We start from the raw sequence: 19,237 nt of genomic DNA on the forward strand, positions 1-19,237 counted from the left end.
AGTTAAGGCACATAGACACTTTCTTGGCTTCTGAGGTGCATGTCAGCTAAGCTCTGCAGAAACCTTCACCTTTCCTCCTTAGCAGCCCCAACACTTTCCTGTTGGTTTATATTGTAACTTTAGTTATGGATCTGGTGGCTAGGTGGGGTGGCAAGGCGGATCTTGAGGGAGTGTGCATGTGGTCTTAAAGGTCAGAGGCTTCTTAATCATCTTCAAGCCAGAGGAAAGCATTAATTCTTAAGGAGTGGGCCTCTTCTATAGATTCAGAGGGTTTGAGGAAGTCTGGGGTTTCGAATTCTGAATGTATCAACCCAGATACATTTCTACCCAGAGGTCTTCATTTCTGAGGGTCCAATATTTTCCCAGTCAGGGCCCTGATGTTGCTTAACAGACTTGGCTAGCTTGGCAACTTAACATTCTTGAACTTTGCTATTCTTCTGATTATATCCTGGGCCTGAGCCTCAGCTTTTCCTGCCCTTCCACTGCAGAAGAGAGTTTCTGAATATGCTGCTGAGGAGGTCCATTAGTTTTCACATTTAGTCTTTAATTAATCATCCTTGGTCTTTCATTAATTGCCTCCAGCAAGAGCCATCCAATGTCATTGTCTCTATAATTACTACTTCCCCATATTTCTCAGATGCCTCATATACTACACCCTGGTGCACTTCCTTCCACTGGTACACCATCCCAGTTCATCATCAGTGAAAGTTTGAACAATTGCAATGCTCTCTTGTGGCGGTTCTGCATCTACTGCCAGTGATGGGGTCCTCATTGCCAGCCAGACAGTAGGTGATCCAGCTCCAAAATCCCATTTTAGCATCTGCTTTCTACCCATCCTGGCACCAACTTTCACAGGTTGGATTCTCCATAGAGCAAACTCTGAGGTGAAAACTAGTGTGCAGAAAGTTCCTAAGGGACCTTTCTCGGGGGAATGGAAGGAAGCAAGACTAAGTAAAGGAAGAAACTGAGCTGCAAAACAGTCCCAACAAAGCCTCAGATGACTCCTCAGGGAGCTCTGAATCTGTGATTGTCCTGCTGAATTGTTCCAAGTTCAGGAGAGGGGTCTGGCACTCATATGCCCACATCAACCAGGCATTGGGTGCAGGCTGCCATGGGAAGAGGTGTGGCCTTGGACAAGGTGTCTCTCTTCCACAGAGGTTAATTTGAATAAGTCCTCAGTTCTGAAGAGGGTATCTAGATGGTACAGAACAGGATCCATGACAATGATGCTGACAGGCTTTTCAGAATTAAGGGGAACAGAGATGAGTATAATATAGCCTTCAAGAAGAGGAAGTGTTTGGACAAGAGTAACCCTCTCTGTAGCATGATTGTTTTCTTCATCTGCAAGTTAACAGGATTTGATTCCAGTTACAAAATTTGGTCTCACTGTAAAATAACTTTACAGATATTTTGTTGATGAGAATCTAGAAACATTTGAACAAATAATTACTTCATGAACAAGGGAGCCCAGATAGCTTGACCCTTTGATTATACTTCTGCTTTAATAGAGTAATGTTTGAAAATACATAGATATCCAGGAAAAAAAGTAAAGCAGTATGAGGTATTGAGAGCACAATGGTGCTTTAATCTGGGTGTTAAGTTTCTAACTGTGACAGCAATCACACTTCTAAGCAAATGCTGTCCACTAGCTCTGCAAACACTGCCAGTGGTACTATTAGAGCAGTTAACTTCACACTGTAAAACATGTCAAATACCCACTCTGTACATTCACTGTATGTTTCATCTGTGTTTTTTCACAAAAAAAAGAGGCATATCTAGATTTCATAATCAGAGTCAGCTTCCTGAAGATTTAGATATGAAATAGTGCCTGTCAATTTGTTTCTCAAACTAAATATTTTAAGAACAGTATAATTTATTCTTTAAAGCAGTTTTGTACATATGTGGAGTCTAGTTAACTTCATAGTGATGTTGTTGAATATGATACAAAAGAAATGCAGGTATTTTCCAGGACATTAGGATAGAAAAAGGAGGCTTTAAGAATTCATAAGAAAAAAAAAAAGATAATAAAACTTAAACTTCCTTTTCAGATGTTTTAAATTTTCTATAAAGCTTTTTGTCCTCAAATTAATCATTTAACCATGGCACACAAATACATTGCCTGGCGTCAAGGTGGGAAACCCTCTCTTTTATATAGTAAAATCCTCTTCTGGTCCATCCTGACCCAAGTCCTGGTTGTCTGAGGACAAATTTCTCTCCAGAGACCTAAGGTTGTAATAAAAAGCATCGTTTTCTTCTGCTGGTTGGTATTCCTGTTCAATTTCACGTAGGAAGCCACTTCCAGAGCCACTTCCAGAGCCTGATCCTGAAAAGTCCTCAGAAAGAGGGAAGACATCATTCAAGTTCCTGGATTTCATCATTCTGAAGCATGACAGAAAAATGGAAAAGAAACATTAAAGTTTGAGACATGAAAAGATAATCATAATAAATTTTTTAAGATATGAATGTAAATGTAGCCACTCAGTTGCTCAAATTTTAAGTTAAAAGTTTCCCAGTTATTTAATGTTTTAAAACAAAAAATAAGTCAGACCTTTCCACATATTTACAATACTTACTGTATCTAACTCGTTGCCTTTATCAGTTCCACATCTACTCATTGCAGATGCATATAAAATGCGAATTTTCTTATCACTAACATAGCAATCCTATATTTGGAATTTACTTAAGGGGTCATTTATTTTTTACAGAAAAGATCCCATTTTTACACTTTCTCCCACTGAAGAAAGGACACACAAGTAAGTAAGCCTAGATATATATTTTTCCTATTTTAAAAATTCTGCAAAATCTCTAATAACTTCACAGGGCTTCAACAAAGCTCATGCTTAAGAAATTCTTTGTAACAAGTCAAGCATTATATTTTCCAGCATGTTAACATTCAGTCTCCTCCCCGCAAATAAGTGCATTCATTCAACTGGGTTCAGTGGGATAGTTTGAAGTCCACTCAGCACCAAAGGACCAGAGCAATGATGCCACCCATCAGTGGCAGAATAAGGCAACGAAGTATCAGAGACAAAAGTTGAGTTTCATAGCCTATGGGTCATTTTCTGCATGAAAGTAATAAACCACAGGCCATACAACAGATCAGAGTTTCCTTCATGCCTGCATTCAATAAATATCGAATATCTGATCCCTGTTCTGAGTGCCTGGGATAGAATGGGGACTGATAGATGAGGTCCCTGCTCAGAGGTTTATAACTTTGGCAGGGAGACAGACAATAAAAAGTGAATAAGCAAATCAGGAAAATATTAGGTGCGGCTAAATGTTATGCAGAGAAACAAAGTGGAATAATGTAATAGAGGGTGACCTGCTGGATGGTTTAGGCTGCGGGGTCAGGGAAAAGGAATCAGAGCTGGAAACACAGATTTGGTAGTTTCTCCCTCTCCCCCCCCCCCCCGTCTCTGTCTCTGTCTGTCTCTGTCACACACACACACACACACACACAGTATTTAAAGCCATGGAACAGGATGAATTCACCCCAAAAAGGCATGCAGATACAAAAGCAGCCCACGACAGAGCTAGGGCCACCCCAACATATTAAATATTAATCACAGGAGAAAGAACAGCCAGGGAAGTAGAAGGAAACCTAAGACAAGGTGGGACCATGGAAGCCCAGAGAAAAAAGTATTTCAGAGGAAGGGTGGTCAACTGTTTTTGAAGGCAACTGAGAAGTCACGTGGGAATTCCCTGGCGGTTCAGTGGTTAGGACTCTGCACTTCAGTGCCAAGGATGCAGGCTCAATCCCTAGCCGGGAAACTAAGATCCCACAAGCCATGAGGCGCAGGAAAAAAATAAATAAAAGAAAAGTCAAGTAAGCTAAACATAGAGAAGTAACCAGCAGATGTGTCAACAGGAAGTAATTGTGACCTATTTGGTTTCTGTTTTTATTCTTTTGGATCACCATTCTCCCTATCCCTTCTTGCCTCCCTCCCTCCTAAACATGTACAATAACTATGACTGCTACAAACTTGTATATAGTTTTTGGATCAAATAACATGAGGAGGTGGGGGACCATTAAAAGTTGGGACTCCTGCTCTCCTTTGCTTTGTAAATTCAGAAGTCGGGGGTGGGAAAGAGGGATAGTTAAAATGTTTTAAAAACTTTAAGCTCCCTCGGAACTTTTACCAGTGTAGAGGAAAATAAAAAAGAACTTAAATTGGGAATTCCCTGGCAGTCCAGTGGTTAGGACTCCACGCTTTCACTGCCGAGGGCCCAGGTTCAATTAAAAAAAAAAAAAAGTTAAATTTTAAAAAAAAGTAAGTGCTTCTACCAAGCACTCTGGGTGAAGGTAGAACCAGAAGGGGTTGAGGAGATAGTAAGCATCGGCAACCCTATCAGGAAGTGTTACTGTGAAGAGGAGCAGAGAAGGGGGCAACAGCTGGAAAGGATGCAGAGTCAAAGAGGGGATTTTACCTAAATGTAGGAGATACTAGAGAATGTCTGCATACTGATGAGAAGAAGATGCTGGGTTCAGAGGGTTAACTGCAGAATTAAAGTCCTGGAGAAGGTGCATGGGGATAGGATGCCCTGCACAAAGAGGGGTGGCCTTAGAAGCTGCCACAGTCATAGTACAGTCAAGAAACTTACCTAAATATTTAAGACGGATTTGCTTACACATGAGATGGAAGAGAAGCAAAGCCAAATAGGGAATAATAAGGAAACCCAGAGATGAGGACCAGCAAGAAAATATTTCCCTCGCTGGGCTAGAGGGGCAGTGGAGGAGGTGGTACTACCTGAGCCCAGGGACCAAGAGCATCTGGTGGAAGCTGAAGCCATGGATGAGACACAGCCTTGCCAGAGGTGCCACCCAAGGCAGGAATGAGAAGAAACATCCTTGTCTCTCCCTGCCTCCCACGCTGACCAGTCTCCCTTTCAGGCATCCCACTGGCCAAACTCAGCCACAGATCTGGGAGCCTGAGAAATGCAGACCATAGGGATCAGCCCTCACCACCCCCACCCAATGCAGAGCAGGGAGATGGAAGGAGAAGAAATGGATCTGAGAGCAAAAGTGTCCAAGACCGTCACTGAAGCAGGGGCTGTGCATCCATGTTAACAGGAGTGTCAGAGCAAGAAGGAAAGTCGCTGGCTGAGGAAAGGGAAGATCCTAGAGATGTTTTTATTTATTATTTTTAGTTGAGGTAGAGTTGATTTACAATATTATATACATTTCAGGTGTACAACAGTGATTCACAATTTTAAAGGTTATATTCCATTTATAGTTATTATAAAATATTGGCTATATTCCCTGTGTTGTACAATACATCCTTGTAGATTATTTATTTATTTTTATTTATTTATTTTTGGCTGCGATGGGTCTTCCTCGCTGTGCGTGGACTTTCTATAGTTGGCGCGAGCCGGGGCTACTCTTCGTTGCGGTGCGCGGGCTTCTCATTGCGGTGGCTTATCTTGTTGCAGAGCACAGGCTCTAGGCGCACAGGCTCAGTAGTTGTGGCACACGGGCTTAGTTGCTCTGCGGCATGTGGGATCTTCCCGGGCCAGGGATCAAACCCGCGTCTCCTGCATTGGCAGGCGGATTCTGAACCACTGCGCCACCAGGAAAGCCCGATTATTTATTTTATTCACAGTAGTTTGTACCTCTTAATCCCCTGCCCCTAGCTTGCCCCTCTCCCTTCCTTCTCCCCACTGGTAACCACTGGTTTGTTCTCTATATCTGTGTGTCTGTTTCTTTTTTGTTATATTCACAAGTTTGGTTTTTTTTAGATTCCACATATAAATGATATCATACAGTATTTGTCTTCTCTGTCTGACTTATTTCACTAAGCATAATACCTCCAAGTCCATCCATGTTGCTGCAAATGGCAAAATTTCGTTCTTTTTTATGGCTGAGTAGTATTCCAATGTGTGTGTGTGTATCACATCTTCTTTATCCATTCATCTACTGATGGACACTTAGATTGATTCCATATCTTGGCTATTATAAATAATGCTGCTATGAACATTGGGGAACATATATCTTTTCAAATTAGTGTTTTCATTTTCTTTGGATATATACCGAGGAGTACAATTGCAGGATCATATGGTAACTCTATTTTTAGTTTTCTGAGGAACCTCCACACTGTTTTGTACAGTGGTTGCACCAATTTACATTCCCATTAGCAATGTACAAGGGTCCTCTTTTCTCTACATCCTCGCCAGCAATTTGTTATTTGTGATCTTTTTGATGACAGCCATTCTGACAGGTGGGAGGTGATATTCACTGTGGTTTTAATTTGCATTTCTCTGGTGATTAGCGATGTTAAGCATCTTTTCACGTGCCTGTTGTCTAACTGGATGTCTTCTTTGGAAAAATGTCTATTCAGATCTTCTGCCCAGTTTTTAATCGGGATGTTTGTTTTTTTGATGTTGAGTTGTGTGAGCTGTTTATATACTTTAGATATTAACCCCTTATTAGTCATATCATTTGCAATTATTTTCTCCCATTCAGTAAGTTGTCCTTTTGTTTGTCGATGGTTTCCCTTGCTGTGCAAAAGCTTTTAAGTTTAATTAGGTCCCATTTGTTTATTTTTGCTTTTGTTTCCTTTGCCTTAGGACACGGATCCAAAAAAATATTGCTACAATTTATGTCAAAGAGTGTGGAAGATCATACAGATTTGAGGAAGGAAGAAATAGTGTAAAATATTTGTTTTGGAGGACTTGCATTGTTCCTCTAATATCTTAGATTTAAATGAATTACTGTTGAAATCCGTGACTTAAAATAATGGAGGATGCTGTAATATCACGTTCAAGCTTTATGCCATGGACCTAAAAGCACAGGGTTGCAGAGTTGCATTTTGAGGATGGTGATGATATAATTTCAGTGATGAAGGGGGTTACCAGGATCCCCAAAGTGATGATAGGCTTACCTGGTTTGGGCATGATGATTTACGTGGCTTTCAGGGGAGTGATTTTCTATTTAAGCCTGAAGATTAAAACTTTATGATAATTCTTTTCATAATGTACCTTTGCTACATATAATTTTGATATTCATTGAAATAATGGGTTTTAATACAATTCAATTTTTGTTACTTATGAATTCCTATTGGATCTTTTTTGCAAGTATAAGGCAGGTTTTATTTGATCAAGAAGAGTTTTGGACGTATGGACACCAAGGGAGGAAGCGGGGGGGGATGAATTGGGAGATTGCGGTTGACATTTATACACTAATATGTATAAAATAGATAATTAATAAGAACCTGCTGTATAAAACATAAATTAATTTAATTTAATTTTTAAAAAGGAGTTTTGACTTTTTTTTATGAGTCATGGACACTTATTCTTCCTTTCCCTAATTTCTTTTTTTTTTTTATCACTACTATCTAAACGGAACATTTTTATCACCCCTCAAAAATCTTGTACCTAATAGCAGTCACTCTTTATTCCTCCCTCCCTCACAGCCCCTGGCAACCACTACTCTATTTCTGTCTCTATGGATTTGCCTATTCTGGACATTTCACATAAATGGAATCATACAATATGTGGCTTTTTGTGTCTGGTTTCCTTCACGTTGCATAATGTTTTCAGGATTCATCCATGTTATAGCATTTATCAGTACCTCCTTCTTTCTTGTGGCCAAATAATATTCCACTTAAGGGATGTACCACATTTTGTTTATCCATTCAGGTGATAGACTCCTATTGGATTTTAATATAAATATACAATGTGCTCTATTTACATTAATAAAATAATGTTCAATCATTTTCAATACCTATTGGTGAAAAATATTCAATTTTTGTTTCTGCCACAAGAAAAAGACCTTGCAAAAGTGTAGGTGAATAGGGACTTCCCTGGTGGCGCAGTGGTTAAGAATCCGCCTGCCAGTGCAGGAGATACGGGTTCTATCTCTGGTCTGGGAAGATCCCACATGCCGCAGAGCAGCTAAGCCCGCGCTCCACAACTACTCAGCCCGCATGCCTAGAGTCCATGCTCCGCAACAAAAGAAACCACCACAGTGAGAAGCCCGCACACTGCAATGAAGAGTAGCCCCCGCTCTCAGCAACTAGAGAAAGCCCGCGCGCAGCAACGAAGACCCAATGCAGCCAAAAATAAATAAATTTTTAAAAATAAATAAAATTCTTAAAAAAGTAGGTGAATCGTGTATTCTTGTGCATCTCATATACCAGTAAATACAGTACAGTTTTACCCTGTACTGTGCAGTGAAAACCTAACCATGGAACCTAACCATGGAAGCAAGAGCCTGAAGAAAAACACTCTTGGCAACCCTCCCACCTCCATGCCAAGATCTCAGCAGCGGATGATGAAAGTAAAATCAAGAATTTCCACTTACGAAAAAGGGTCAGTCCTTGGAGATAGGATTCTGTTGGATTCACCTGGAAGTAGATCGAACTCTGGTCCCTTTTCATCAATGCAGTTTGCAGAATTGCTGTCAGGATTGCAGCGTACCCACTGGTATCTGGCTCTCCGCACAGGAGAACCTGCCCAAACAAGGAACCCACGTGGTCAATAAATGTCTCTTACACAGCTTCTAATCACTCTGTCCCTAAGAAATTTTTAATTAAATAGATTCTAAATTTGGTAGGTAAGGTGTGGACAGGTTTTATTAATATCATTAATATAACAGGAGCACCCACTATTTGCTAGCCCTTTATGCACACCATTTGTCCTTCTCACAACACCCCTCTAAAGTAGCCTAGAGTTTAAGGTTAGAACAGGCTTTGGCAATTAGCTGCCTGGAGTGAAGTCCCAGCTCTGCTACTGGTGAGCTGTGAAACCTTAACTTCCCCAAGACCCCACCAGAAAACTGAGGTACTAAGAGTGTCTCTTTTTCATAAGCTGGTAACAAAAATTAAATGAGAAAATGCATGTAAAGATCTTAACATAGTGCCAGGTACACAGTAAACACTTGATAATGTTAACTATCATTATCTTTGTACTATTATTTCCATTTTATACAAAGGAACACTGAGGCTGCACAGGTACTAAGTAGAGGACCCAGGATTCAAACCTGTATCTGACCCCGAATCCTGCCTGTTCTGGTAGAGATGAGTCGAATCATGCTCAGAAAGGTTAAGGAATGTACCAATTAGTGCCCGAGATACTACAGAGCCCTAGTTCTTTAGGGCCATTCTTGGGTATTGAAAATAAATTCTTGGGTATTCTTGGGAATGAAAAGTAGGTTAAAAACTTGGCCTCTTTCTTTGCCCTCACATCTAGTCAGATTTCAAAAATCAAGTCTCCTCTATTCACAAAAGCTGGTCTGTCTCAGTCTCTTAATGTCTATGCAAAAGGCTCCATATCTTGTGTTAAGAGGTTATATAGGCGATCCCTTATTAATTCATGAAATAAATTCTTCCTTCCTCAGTCCAGCAAGGATGGAGGCCTGGTGGTGAGAAATACTTCACCACCCTTCCAAAGGTTCATCTCCCCACCTCAAGTACAAACTTGATTCACACAAGTGCAACTAATAATAACCTAACCTGAAGGGGCACATCTAAAATTCTTGAAAAGCAGGAAAGGTAGTTTTGTTAAGGGAATCACCGACCGAAACCACCTGCCCTGGCCAGGCATGAGAGTAACCACTTGCATGAGTTGTCTTACAACAGGAGGTCCTGGTAAGGAAGGACCTTACCACTGACAAGCTACCACCAATGGGAAGAATTCAGGAAAGGTCAAAAGGAGAGAAGAGACACCAGTCCATATGTCCTACCAACCTTCCAGAATCCTTCTCACTGGAATCTATCTTGGCTGAGAGATGCCCTTGCCACCAGGAAGGACCCTGAGTCAGAATGATTGGCCAGAGACAAGCCGGAAACTAACCCCATTAACATAAAACCTGAGACTGCGAGCCACATGAGAGCAGTTCTCCTGGGTTCCCTTACCCTGCTGCTCTCCACCCGGGTGCCTCTTCCCAATAAAGTCTCTTGCTTTGTCAGCACATGTGTCTCCTTGGACAATTCATTTCTAAGTGTTAGACAAGAGCCCATTCTCAGGCCCTGGAAGGGGTCCCCCTTCCTGCAACAGTTTTAAAGCCCAGCGCGTTATTGTTCTGTACAGATTGAGATGCACATGATGACAACTATTTATGAAAGCAAAATAAAATAAAATGAAAAACAGTGTTGTGGATAATCACTGCAATATTTTTTGCGATAGCAAAGATTAGAAAATTAAATGTTAATGAATTAAGGCACAGCCTACAGTACTATACAGCTATTAAAAGAATGAGGCAGTTCTCTGGGTACTGATATAGAATAATTTCCAAGGGGTGTGTGTGTGTGTGTTGTTGTTGTTGTTTTTGGCCACGCTATGTGGCTTGCAGGAACTTAGTTCCCCGACCAAGGATTTGAACTACTGGACCGCCAGGGAATTCCCTCCAAGGTATATTATTAAGTTAAAAAAAGTAAAGAACACTATGAATTGTTTGTTACCATTTGTGTGTGTTTGTGTTTTTTCACACTATATTTACATATATGCTTACATGCACAGAACATCTCTGAAAAGATATACAGCAAACTGATCATCTTTGTGGAGGGAGTTGGTGGCTGGAAGACAGTGGAAGGAAGAGCATTGACTTTTCACTGCATATCCTTTTGAACCCTTAGATTTTTGAGCCATATGTATGTATTATCTATTCAAAATTATTTTTATTTTTTGACAGCTTTCTTAAGGTGGACTTGACATTCAATAAGCTGTGCACATTTAAAGTGCACAATTTGTTTCGACAAATGGATACACCATGGAACCATCACCACAATCAAGGGTATGAACATATTCAACATCCCCCAGAGTTTCCTTGTGCCCCTTTGTGATCCTGCCCTTCTCCCTCCCTCCTCCTGACTCCCCCCAGCCCCCCTCAACCATCAATCTAGTTACTGTCGTTATAAATTAGTTTGCATTTTCTAGAATTTTATGTAAATGGATACAGCAACTTTTCAATGGTTTCCTCACTTTAACTCAGGTTCTAGAGGGCTCTCTACCTTTTATAGTACTCTCTCCTAGAAATGGAGAGTTTATTTAGATATTCCTTACATCTAGACTGCTTTTGTTACAATTTTTAATAACATTTATCTTAGAGAAGGAATATATATTCATTATAGAAAATTTTGAAAAATGTAGCAAACAAAAAAATTTACTCCTAATCTCATTACCCAGCCCTCCCAAAGACCATAAGTTCTGGAGTTCTGCTTTTTTTCCCTCTGGGTATCTGTATTTCTAGGAGAGTATGCACAAGTTGTGTCCTGTTCTCAACTATCAGAGGTTGAAAAGTGAAGCCTCTACTGAGGTCAAATTCACTTTACATCTTAATGGGATGGCCAAGGACTTTGTTCTTAAAAAATTGCAGAACCACAGAACTTTTGCAAAATGTCCTCTTTCCTCATGAATCTCTATTATGTCTGTTTACACTCAACTTTGTCCTAGCTAATATTTCTGATTAATTTTATAAATACAGCATTGCTAAGTTATTAGTAACATCATTAAGATATACATTATATACATATATATATGGAGAGAGAGAGAGAGGGAAAATATGTAAAGAATTCATGATGCTGTTCACCTTAATATTATTTAAAATAGGGAAACAGGAAATAACTAAACAAGAGAATATACTCAGATTAATTATGAGGCATTCATATGAGAGAATATTAAACAAATGGGAAAAAAGCAGTAGTTATGGAAAAGACTATGTAGCATCATAGGAAAATCTATGTTCAAAAATGAGTTTAAAAAAAAGCAGAGAGGACTTCCCTGGTGGTCCAGTGGTTAAGAATCCGCCTTCCAATGCAGGGGACTCAGGTTCGATCCCTGGTCAGGGAACTAAGATCCCATGTGCTGCAGGGCAACTAAGCCCACGTGCCGCAACTATGAGCCCACAAGCCATAACTAGAGAGCCCTTGCACCACAACTACTGAGCCCGTGCGTGCTGGAGCCTTTGCGCCACCACTAGAGAGGAGTCTGTGTGCCACACGAAAGATCCTGTGTGCTGCAACTAAAACCTGATACAACCAAAAATAAATAAATATTTTTTAAAAAGCAGAATACCACTCTATGCATAATAGTTGTTAATGTAACTACATAAATAGATATCGGGGGGTGGTGAGGAATGGGAGGAAATACACAGAAATAACTATAGTGGTAGACTCTGGTGTTTTTTTTTTTTCTCACTTTGTTTTCTAAATTGCTGTAATAAACAATATTCTTTTAAAAATATAAACAGGGCCTCCCTGGTGGCGCAGTGGTTAGGAGTCCGCCTGCCGATGCAGGGGATACGGGTTCGTGCCCCGGTCTGGGAGGATCCCATATGCCGCAGAGCGGCTGGGCCCGTGAGCCATGGCCGCTGGGCCTGCGCATCCGGAGCCTGTGCTCCGCAACGGGAGAGGCCACAACAGTGAGAGGCCCACATACCGCAAAAAGAAAAAAAAAAAAAAAAAAAAAAAAAAAAAAAAAAAATAAAAATAAAAATATAAACAAAACAAAGACTCTAATGTAGAAAGTAAATGTTCTCCCATTGTTTTCCTTCTTTCTTTCTGTCTGTCTTACTTTCATTCATTCTTTCTTTTAGAACTACTTACTATTCTATCACAATCTTCCCCATAGTTCCTGAATATAGCTTACAGTTTCTGGTCGGGGACGCTAGTCATCCAGAATGGGTGAGCTCTGTCACTGCTTGGAGGCTGGAGGTAAGGCTTGACATCAACTTGTGATGTCAAGTTGACATCACAATGTCTCCCCCTTACTAGCTGTGTAACCTTAACCTCCCTGTACCTCAATTTCCTCATCCATAAAATGGGGACAATAGTAGCTCTAATAATGACATATAAATATTAGGCCGTAGAATAGTACCTAACTCCATGGTCAGAGCTCTTTTTTTTCTTTCTTTTTTTTGCGGTACGTGGGCATCTCACTGTTGTGGCCTCTCCCGTTGCGGAGCACAGGCTCCGGACGCGCAGGCTCAGTGGTCATGGCTCACGGGCCCAGCTGCTCCGCGGCATGTGGGATCTTCCCGGACCGGGGCACGAATCCATGTCCCCTACATCGGCAGGCGGACTCTCAACCACTGCGCCACCAGGGAAGCCCAGAGCTCTTTATTTATTTAAATTAATCTCTCCCTTTTCTTTCTTTTTTTTTTTAACATTTATTTATTTATTTTGGCTGCACTGAGTCTTGGTTGCGGCACACAGGATTTTCATTGTGCCATGCGGGATCTTTGTTGCAGCATGTGGACTTCTTAGTTGTGGCATGTGAACTCTTAGTTGACACAGGCATAGGAGATCTAGTTCCCCGACCAGGGATCGAACCCGGGCCCCTTGCATTGGGAGCACGGAATCTTAACCAGTGGACCACCAGGAAAGTCCCGTCAGAGCTCTTTAAATGCTAGTTTCTCTGATGAGGAGAAGGATGACAATGACCTATTGACCTATCTCTGATAGTGAACAGCTTGTAGAGAGACCAAATTTAAATTCCTGTTCCACCACAGTATCCCATAATAGTATCCCAAAGAGTTCCTGTTTAAACAAGATAAAAGTATCTGAAACATCTAGCACAAGCCTTTGCACATGGTAGGTATTTAATACATTTTAGCTCCTTCTCCTCTGATTCTTGAAGAAGCTTGAGCTTGGCATCTACTGAATTGTTACTTAGAAGCGTCATCATTGTGAGTCAGGTAAAAATTCAACATCTGCTCCAGCAGAGGGCAATGTCTTCACACCCCATGCCGTCTAGACCAGCACGGTCCAATAGAAACAAGAGAAACCATCCGTACACGTATGGATGTTACAACGGCCATATTTTAAAAAATAAAAAAGAGGTGACATTAATTTGAAAATATTTTACTTAAATATATTCAAATATTGTCACAACATAATCAATATAAGTTATTAATGGATATTTTACAATTTTTTTCATCCTAAGATTTCAAATCTGGTGTGTATTTTGCACTTACACCATACCTCATTTTGGACTCGCCACGATTCACACATTTCAAGTGTTTAGTAGCCACAAGAAGCCCGTGGCTACCATTTCAGACAGAGCAGGTCTAGACATTCTTCTCTACTGTCGTGGATGGCTGAATATCAAACCAAGTAAGTGCTTGCATAGATAGGAAGTTAAACAGAAAAGTAAAACTAATAGTTTAATGAGGAAGCAGCATCTAAGTGAAAGATCTCATCTTTTCACTGGTGTAAGAAACACAACTCTGGTAAATTAGAAAACTTCTAAAATATAAATTCCCTCTAGAGTTTAGAATCTCAGCTTTTAAAATTTATAAAGAGGGGTTTCTTTTTTGGGGTGATGAAAATGTTCTAAAATAGACTATGGTGATGGTTGCACATATCTGTGAATATACTAGAAAACCATCGATGTACACTTTAAATGGGTGAATTGTATGGTATATGAAATCTATCTCAATAAAGCTGTTCCAAAATTTATAAAGAAATCAAAGATAGAAGTCCACCTCCCCCATAGAAATGTTTATCTAGTTTGGGACTGGTGATTTTATTTTTTTAATTAAAAAAAATTTTATTGGTATGTATGTAACATAGCACACAATCACTCTTCTAAAATGTAAAATTCAGTGGTTTTTAGCATATTCATAGGTATGTGCAACTATCACCACAAATTTAGAACAATTTCATCATCAAAGAGAAATCCCCTATCCTTTAGCTAGCCAGCTCCTGTATCTCATGCTTCTCATCCCTAAGTAACCACTAATTAATCTACTTTTTATCTCTATATTTTTAAGCAAGTTGGATGTTTCATATAAATAAAATCATATTAGGTGTTTTCTTAATATTTATTTATTTATTTTTATTTTTGGCTGAGTTGGGACTTAGCTACGGCACGCAGGATTTTTCACTGAGGCACACGGGCTTCTCTCTAGTTGTGGTGGGCAGGCTCCAGAGTGTGTGGGCTTAGTTGCTCCACAGCATGTGGAATCTTAGTTCCCCGACCAGGGATCGAACCCACCTCCTCTGCATTGGAAGGCAGATTCTTAACCACTGGACCACCAGGGAAGTCCCGAGGTGGGTTTTTTTTTAAGTATAGTTTACCTAATATACTATGTTAGTTTCAGGTGCATAACATAGTGGTCCTGTATTGCTATACATTATAAAATGATCAACACACTGGGGATTTTAAATCTGCTTTAAAATAAAGAACACGGGGGCTTCCCTGGTGGTGCAGTGGTTGAGAGTCCGCCAGCCGATGCAGGGGACACAGGTTCGTGCCCCGGTCCGGGAAGATCCCACATGCCATGGAGCGGCTGGGCCCGTGAGCCATGGCCGCTGAGCCTGCGCGTCTGGAGCCTGTGCTCCGCAACGGGAGAGGCTACCACAGTGAGAGGCCCACGTACCGCAAAAAAAAAAAATTAAAATAAATAAAGAAAGAACACGGTTACAGATACCAAGTTCCTGACATATTTATTGAAGGGTGTTGGCAGAATGTGAAGATTCAACAGTTCCAGCCCCCGATGTGTGGGAGTATCTTGATTCTATCTTGCTTGAGAGAAATCTTAAGATTACCGTAATTTAAAAAACAAAAGGGAATATGCTCATGGACAGAAAAATTATCTTCCTAAGAGGCCCCACTTACAGATCTCCTGTTTAATTTTGTGGTGGATTCAAGGGAGAAGAATGTTTTTCATTTACAATCACTTCCCTCACTGCCCACTCCGCCCTTTCTCTGTCTGTCTCTGTCTCTCTCTGTCTCTGTCTTTGCCCCTATTTCTTTCACACATACACACAGAGTCACTAGTCCTGCTTTAGCAAATACTTTCTATAAGTAAACATTACCAGAGCAAATAACTTACCCCAGTAATATCGTATTGTAATATCAATTTTTCCCCAACATCATCTCAATTTACTAATTTCCTATTCTTAATGGAGACTTGCTGCAAGTGTGCTAGAAAAATTTAAGCAGAAACTGCCATGTTGTGGGGAGCGGGGAGGGAGACCATTTCGTTCATTGTTTGGTGGCATTCAAACAGACATCACCATCTAAGCTGGAGCTGCTTCCTACTGGCTAATCAGTTCCACAAGATGAATAAATTTCCCCCACCCTTGCATGGTTTGACAAGCTATAAAAAGTTCCAAGTTTACTTTCAATTTCTCCTTCTCTGTCCCTCAACTCAGTGGTTTTTGTAGCAAGGGCTAGAGTCAAAGCAAGGTTGTTTTAAATAAAGAAAATCTCTAATCCACCTAGAATACAGCTAAATTGCAGTAGAAAGTTAACTCTGAACTTTAAATCAGATGACCAGCTCTGCCATTAATTAGTTGTAATGGGCCTTGGGCAAGTCTGATAAATTTTTTGCAAGAGCCTGATGTAAAGAGCAAATGAGATGATGAATGTAAGACCCAATTTTCCCCTCTATAAATTGGTGTTAATTCCTCCTCCCAGGGAATGTGATGATCGTTTACCCGAGAATGGATGTGAATCACTTTACAATCAAACAGCAGTGCACATAGGTGGAATCAATATCATTATCGTGATCTCAGAGGCAGTGTAGAGTGGAAACATAGTCTGGCAATGACCCCCTTGGCCACACCTGCTCAAGGATTTTCCATTTTCCCTCTTTATGGGCATCTTTTAAAAAGAGAGGCAGTAAAAGAGTAAGAGTCACCTCATCAATTGATGAGTAAGGCCTCATCAATAATCCCCTGGAGCTCTACATTAAATTGATTAGCCAACTGTCCTCTCCAGGGTCTCCCACACATTGCCAAACTTCCTTCTCTTTGCACTTGGTAGACATACTTTTACAGCATATCTTTACTTCAGCTTCGCTTATAGTCACTGATATGGGCTGAATTGTGTCCCTCCAATTCAATGTGTTGAAGTTCTAACCCTCAGTACCTCAGAATGGGACTGTATTTGGAGATAGGGCCTTGAAAGAGATAATTAAGACATAATGAGGTCATGCAGATGAGCCCTAATCCAGTATGACTGGTTTCCTTATAAGAAGAGGAGATTGGGACATAGACACACACAAAGAACCATGTAAAGACAGAGACAAGACGGCCATCTACAAGCTGAGGAGAGAAGCTTCAGAATGAAACTAACCCTGCTGACACCTTGATCTTGGACTTCTAGCCTCCAGAACTGTGAGGAAATAAATTCCTGTTGTTTAAGCCACCCAGTCTGTGGTACTTTGTTATGGCAGCCTTAGCAAACTAATACAATAACCTAAGATGTTTTGTTTCAGTTAAAACAAGCCAAAAGCCTAGTGCAGTTGATCAGTTCAGTCAAATCAATGGGTTAAGAAAAAAAATTTTTTTAGGTGGGGAAAGAATGCTACAGAATCATATCTGGCATCACATAGAAGTATGATGAAATAGTGACCTCTCTGCAGCCTTGAGCTGATGTCACTCACACACGCAGCTGTGGGTGGACATCTATTTCCCTTCTTATTCAGATGTGAACACTAACCCTTGATTCCAGTACCAACTGCACTTCTCCTTTGGAAACTCCCTAGTTTTTCAGTCCATTCATTCTCTCTTTTTTGGTTCCTTTCCCGACATAGAGCTAAACCTACCTGGTGATGACATAAATACTAGTACTTTATAAAGTGTTATGATAGTTTCTTCACTACATTCTGAAGAATACCTATTACATAAAGAATGCTTTTGTTTTCATTTTAGTTTTCCCTATTGAATCTTAGTGGGGAATGTGACATTTCTGGGAAATTTTGAAGATGTAAAGACTCACAGAGCTCTGGTCAGGGTAGACCCAGCAGCAACAGGTCACTCAAGTCTGTGCTACAAACATGGACCTGACTGCCTGGATCTTGTCAGAACACATGAGGGAATTATTTCATCAAGCTGAAGGTTTTCCCTAAAAGATGCAAGTAAAACCTGTTCCTTACATTCAACAATGTTTTATACCTTAAAAAATAAATAGACTAATGGAAAAGTTTCAGCAACATTATTTGCTGGTTTTTTCTTCAATAATTGCATAACAAGAAGAAAGTAATTTTATAAATTTCCAATACATAATGAATGTATCTGAGATCATGTGTACAATTTCATTTCCACCAGAAGTAAAAACAAGAGAACTAGAAGTAACTTCGAAGAAACAAATCCAGGATATGTACAATCACCATGACTCAATATTTCCTTTACGATTTGGAGGAACTTTAGTTTTTCTACTATAAATTCTCCCATCTACTTATCAGGCCATGACTTTCTGCCTTATTCAGACATGATCACTTATTTACCAAAGGAGAAGAAATTGTATTTTTCCTACAAATTGATTGTTTTCATTTTCTTAGTCATTAAAGGTTTTAAGTTGTTTCATTCTGACTAAACAACCCTAAATGATAGACCTAATAAGAAATTTCCAAATGTGATGTTTCTCTGAGCAACAAAACAATTACTAAAATTCTTTGGCCTCTCTTTAAAATCTGAGATGGTTTTCATTAACTATGTCTAAATATAATTGAATTTTCACTAAGAACCAAGTTTAAAAAAGGAGAAAAAATACATGCAAATTTACTCTGATTTTAAAAATAGTATTTCCCAGTATCACAATAATTATGACACTACCATATTATGTTAAGACCTGGGATTGATGTAGACACTTAGGGGTAGGTCATTTTCTATATTCTTTTCTTAAGCGTTTAAAAATGTATAAACCATTTTCATCTGACAATAAAATAGTACATTTCAATCATTTTAAGAACTTATAAGGCCACACCTGCCTCAGAGTTTAACTTTTTTTGGTACCAAACTTAACCAATCTCACACTAAGGAGTTCAGCTACCCCAAATCCTTTTTTTTTTTTTTCTTCTTTTTTTGGCCTCCTTTCCCACAGTATAATACATTCCGTATATGAACGAATATAAACATTTGTGTGGACCCCAGGGCTTACAAGGAAGATTATAGGGGGACAAGATTCCTGGGTCTTACCTTGAACTGAAGAACCCAAAATCAGGATGAAGGCGAGAGCCAGGACAAGCCTACTGTACTGGAGGAGCACCTGCATGGTGACCAACTTGCTTCAGCTCCACCGTCTGCACGCCAACCTCACGACAGGGAAGTGTAGCAGGGTGCTCTCTGTCCCTTTTAGAAAAGGTTCCAAAACCTCAAACCCTGCCCAGAACACACGTCACAGTTTCCTGAACAAATAGAAAGAAATCCACATCAAACCCCAGAAAGATTTAGAAAAAAAAAAAAAAAAAAGGCAGAAAAATAACTATTCATACCCATTATGAAACTGCAGTGGACTCTCCCCAGGTCTGCTTTTTCAGAAGTTTTGTTGTTTGCCACTTGCTGAGTAGAAT

At 40.0% G+C, this 19,237-nt stretch overlaps 1 protein-coding gene across 1 annotated transcript; it reads right to left on the minus strand.

Annotated features, from left to right (window-relative positions):
* Window positions 1-1,472: 1,472 nt before the first annotated feature.
* On the minus strand, window positions 1,473-18,979 carry SRGN (serglycin). Its single transcript, XM_060092246.1, has 3 exons — window positions 18,864-18,979; window positions 8,300-8,447; window positions 1,473-2,379 (listed from the first exon to the last, which is right to left on the minus strand). The coding sequence occupies exons 1-3, from the start codon at window positions 18,937-18,939 to the stop codon at window positions 2,148-2,150; spliced, it is 456 nt and encodes a 151-aa protein (XP_059948229.1). The 5' UTR covers window positions 18,940-18,979; the 3' UTR covers window positions 1,473-2,147.
* Between the last annotated feature and the right edge of the window lie 258 nt (window positions 18,980-19,237).

The sequence above is a fragment of the Mesoplodon densirostris genome, chromosome 1, assembly GCF_025265405.1.
Source record: "Mesoplodon densirostris isolate mMesDen1 chromosome 1, mMesDen1 primary haplotype, whole genome shotgun sequence".
Lineage (NCBI taxonomy): Eukaryota > Metazoa > Chordata > Mammalia > Artiodactyla > Ziphiidae > Mesoplodon > Mesoplodon densirostris.